Genomic DNA, 5,106 nt, shown 5'->3' with positions numbered 1-5,106 from the left:
AGGTTCTTACAATTGATCCATGTGACGATATTTTCGAAGGACTCCAACCTTTTTGAATTTTTTTTACAAAATTCTTTGTAAATAAAGTTGGTTGACGATTTTCTAATAAAAATATTACTTGCAAAGTTATGAATGTATTGACATTGAATTGTAATGTAGTTGAAATTAATAATTAAAATAGTTATATAAGTGATAATTAGATGATAAATTATAAAATAAAATATGACAACAACTAACTAAACAAAGTAACATTTACATGATACTAGAAAATTAAACAACAAAAATTAAATTAAAAAATATAAAAATATTTAATACTTATATATTATATAAATTTAATAAATCTAGTTGAACATTCCAGAATTCATTAAAAACTTAAATCTTGTCTAAAATTTATATAGAATTATCCTAAAACTAATCTAAAATTTATTATTGCTTTTAATAAGCGAAAAAAAAGAAAAGGACTCAAACGAGCACAGACGCACGCACACACTCACAGTCTCTCACTTCAAACCCAAACCCAAACCGAAACTCGAAAACCCATCTCACAGTCTTCCGCTTCAGATCTACCATGACGCCGCCACTGAAGGCCGTGACGTTGACGCACGTGCGCTACCAGAAGGGCGACCGCGTAGGGCACTTCCTGGCGTGGATTTCCCTCGTCCCCGTCTTCATCTCCTTCGGCGGCTTCGTCTCCCACTTCCTCTTCCGCCGCGAGCTCCAAGGCATGTTCTTCGCGCTCGGCCTCATCTTGTCGCAGTTCATCAACGAAGTAATCAAGACCTCCGTCCAGCAGGCACGGCCCGCCACCTGCGCACTCCTGGAGATGTGCGACTCACACGGCTGGCCCTCCAGCCACTGCCAGTACATGTTCTTCTTCGCCACTTATCTCACTCTTCTCTCCCTCAAAGGTCTCACCTTCTGGCACGTGCGCGACAACCCTTTCCTCCACCTCCTCACGTGGTCCCTCGCGCTCCTCACCATGTACTCTCGCGTCTACCTCGGTTACCACACTGTTGCTCAGGTCCTCGCCGGAACCGTGCTGGGGGTTTTTCTCGGCGCGGTTTGGTTCTGGGTTGTTAACTCCGTTTTGCACCCTTACTTTCCTCTTATCGAAGAGAGCGCGTTTGGGAGAAGGCTCTATGTGAAGGACACTTCTCATATTAGTAATGTGTTGGAGTTTGAGTATGATATGGCCAGGGCTGAGAGACGGAACTTGGCGTGTAATTCTAAGGCGGATTGATTGGTATGTTGAAATCTTCGTGATTATCGTTTGGGTATGCTATTCAATGTGATGCTAATTCTTAGGATTGTTGAGTGAGGCTTGGGAATTGTGAGAGATTTGAATTTGGTTTGGAATTGTTTGTTGGGTGAAATCTAGTTGTTGTTTTGCTCTTGAAGATCAAAGTGGAGGCTTGGAAAATTTTGTTTCATTACATGATTGTGCGGGCATACTGAAATCAAATTCATATGCCGCCTCTTTCTAGTCTCAAGTGGGTATTATTAGTGTTATTTTTACTGAAAGATGTAAATATATATTTTTTATAAAAGGATGTTCCTGATCATCATTTTGTTTTATTTGTATTCACTGGTTGATTAATCTTGTGAACGAATGCTGTTCAGTGTGTACCTTTTAGTTGTTTGTGATGGTAGATAATGGGTTGCTGGTATGCTTGCTCTGTTTGTTTCGATGCTCATTTTGTGTGTGAATTTTATGCCTCTAGTTGGTTAAGTGTATTGTTTGGACAAACATCTCCGTTAGGTTTCTAAGAAAAAAAAGGGAATTAAACTTGCTCCGGAACATAAAATTAGCTCATGCATAAGCTAATTTAAAGTTCTCTTATATGATTTCTTTAAATTTTATATTTTAACTTGCATAAGCTAATTTTAACTTATGTATAAACTCATTTTTTTTCTTTTTTTTTTCTTCTAAAATCTTTGTGGAGAAGTTTGTCCAAGGCTATAAGTTCACATGCAAAACAAAGCACGTCATAGACTAACATACTACTGAACCAGTCAAAATGAGAGCTTCAGGTATTGTGAACTGAAGCTCAAGGTTATTCGATATTTTGATTGCTGCCATTAGGATTAGGACACCGAGACCCCTCTTACTGCATATTGTGGTATTCCTCTCTGAATCTCATTCCATCGATGATAGTTTGAGTATGTTTCTTCTTTATATTTGTGATATGAAGTTTGTTATATACCTGTGGCATTCTGAAGTAGGATGGACAAATTTCATGGCCTGAAAATAGGAAATCTAAGTGGTGGCTCTCAATTATGTTTTGTTTGATACATGATCCAAGAATCAGAACATAATTAGAAACATAGAACAGACTTGATACCAGGTGACACAGATGTGATACCCAGTGGACACGGGGATGCAACAAATTTTTAAAATTTTAAGAAGCATGGCTAAAATACAATATATACTAGTAACATGAAAAATAAATCTTAAAACGTGAGAGGGAATTTATTCGTTTTAAAATTGACACAAGTTATTGTAGACGGGATAGAATGCTATAAATGATTTAAGTATTGTGATGTTCTCATTTGTGTGTATAAAAGTTTAAAATTGAATTTAAAATAAACGTAAGATACAGTTGGCAGTACTCAAATGCACTTTTAGTTCAGTTGAGGAGACTGGGGGAATTATAATGCAAGGGACACATTGTCTTGTTCACAAGGGAAAGGTCATTGAAGGGAGGGGAAATAAACGAGTTTACTACCATGTACATGGAATAGTTAAATAATTAAGGGTAATTTAGTTCAATTAGCGTAATACTTTCTATCCCCTCCAAGTTCCCCAATTCTGGAGAGATGCTAAAATTGATCGGTGTGGGATTTTAACCCTATCCCTCCATTTCGTTTCAATCAAACACTAAGGAAACTTTAGTGAAGACCCTACGGGTACGAAAGTTGGTAACTATTTTGAAGTGTTTCTTAGCTTAGACTAGTGTTACACAGGGCGGGGGAACTGGAAAGGGGCGAGGGGACTGGAAAGGTATATTGACGTTGATTATAATTGTTATTCTTTATTGAATGTTGTTCATTCTGAATCATTTTCGTGGTATGCATGTTAAAACATGGTTAATATATCACCCAGGCTTCGCTTAATATTCAATTCATTTGAAAATAAGGAGCTTGATCTCTGGTGTAATTGGTCTTATGCTTATGAAATAGCCCAGTTTTCTTTTTTATTTGTAATATTTTGGGTTTTAAAGTCTATTTCCTTTCCGTTCTACTGTCATGGATAATTAGAGGCATATTTTAATTTAATTTAAATAAAAGATGGTTTGATTCAGGGCAATTTGTTTTTGTCCCTACAAAAGAAAATGTTAATATACACTAGCACAATTTTTATCTACAGTCATTAATTCTTCCGTATTCTCATTTTAAGAAGGCTTTGAAAAGGTCTAGTTTTGTCACATATAAATAGTTGCAGGGTAATGGAATATTTATGAGGTGTTTCATTTGTATGTCTTTTTTTCGTTGCCATCTCTTAAGAATTATATGAATCTGGTTTTAATGTGAGGAGACAAGCATTCAAACAACCATAGATTTGACATTTGAAAAGGTCTATAACTCTAAATTTTTCATTTAAGTATGGAGTTATTAAATATATTATGTTGAACTGTGCTGTCTGCAATGATCATGTTGCTTATAAACTTCAAAGTAAAATCAGTAACATGCATTTGAGGTCCGCTTTTAGGGTGCTGACTGGTTGAAGAGAAGGGACTACCTTGATGTTTATAAGCAGGGTGTGGTGAAGTATTTATTTGGGTGTTTCTAGATTATTTGGCTTATGTGATGCAATAACTGATGCTGACATGGGTGGATCAGTTGGGTTGGGATGGTGGTGAACAACGGCATGCTTCCGGATCCTGCTACTTTTGTATAGTGATTATTGATCTCTTATTGAACTTAATTTAAAAGGGAGGAACTTGATTGGTGAACTCTAGATGGAATTTTAAAGGGTCACTAATTCCACAGAAAGTAAATTTCAGGAAAAAACAACAATTTATATTGACAAATTGTTTGGAAGAACCTGAAGAACCTAAGAAGTCCGTTAGTAAAAACACCATTGTTCCTTGGAGCCATCCACTAATATGTCAATTGTATGTTTTTACTTGCTGGTTTTTATATTTCTGTTGTAATAATCCATCCTGACAGCTCCAATAGCTATAAGATTACAAAACTATATCTCCCTTTGAGTGTTAGCATAACTGGCCACTTTTCTTTGGGATTTGTTGTCTCCTCAACAATTATTGTCATTAATGCATTCATTTGAAGGCATTGAAACTACGATGTGCATGCTGTCATTTTAGTTTAATATTATCATATTGAGTTTATGCAGATGGCGGAAATATTGAAAATCATAACTATAAAGTCTTGCGTATGCTTATGTATATTTTGTTCTAACTGAGCTTGTTTATCTGTTTTTCAGGCACATGGCTCCGAATTTTTCTTTTAGGATTTCTGTTCGTTGGTCTTTATGGCATTATTATTATAGCTTTCTGCTCTGGAGCTCTCCACTATAGAAGCCTATTGGCTCAGTCACTCAAATGGTATCAATGAAGAAAGCGGAAGAGCACAATTACATGATACAATGATGTCTGTTAAATAGAACTGTGTAAAGATGGACGTGATGCTATAGATATAGAAATGAATATTCTATCTTGTTTACTTACATGGATTTTAAAAGAAGATATATTGACACAAATATAGCTAACGGTTTATTGAGAATATTGATAAATTTTTAAACATTTGTTTAGCCCCTGAAATATTGTGCAATCTCTATTGTTTTGGATGAATTTTTTCGCTTAAATTTGGACGTTGGATTTGATTTGCATCTTAATCGGTTATGTTTTGCTTACTTTAAACGTTTTGGGTGTCACATCTTTCCTTTTTGAAAACAGCACAAGACGAAGCCACGAAATGGCTAGCAAGATCCAGCCATTATTTTGTTTAGCCGAGAAGATTCTATCTTTTCATCCTTGCTATTTGATATGTTAATTGTGAGGACTCAAAAAAAAAAAAAAAAAAAAAAAAAAAAAAAAAAAAAAACAAACGTGTGTCCACGTGGCGGCAGGAGAGCGCGCCACGTCA

General features: G+C 35.8%; 1 protein-coding gene across 1 annotated transcript; it reads left to right on the top strand.

Moving 5' to 3' along the window:
- Positions 1 to 425: 425 nt before the first annotated feature.
- On the top strand, positions 426 to 4,763 carry LOC108319221 (lipid phosphate phosphatase gamma). Its single transcript, XM_017550269.2, has 2 exons — positions 426 to 1,243; positions 4,445 to 4,763. The coding sequence occupies exon 1, from the start codon at positions 569 to 571 to the stop codon at positions 1,238 to 1,240; it is 672 nt and encodes a 223-aa protein (XP_017405758.1). The 5' UTR covers positions 426 to 568; the 3' UTR covers positions 1,241 to 1,243; positions 4,445 to 4,763.
- Positions 4,764 to 5,106: the final 343 nt, after the last annotated feature.

Source organism: Vigna angularis, chromosome 3 (genome assembly GCF_016808095.1).
Source record: "Vigna angularis cultivar LongXiaoDou No.4 chromosome 3, ASM1680809v1, whole genome shotgun sequence".
In the NCBI taxonomy this organism is placed as follows: domain Eukaryota; kingdom Viridiplantae; phylum Streptophyta; class Magnoliopsida; order Fabales; family Fabaceae; genus Vigna; species Vigna angularis.
Note: the sequence above shows the minus strand (reverse complement) of the source record. Positions and strands in the feature narration are given on the sequence as shown.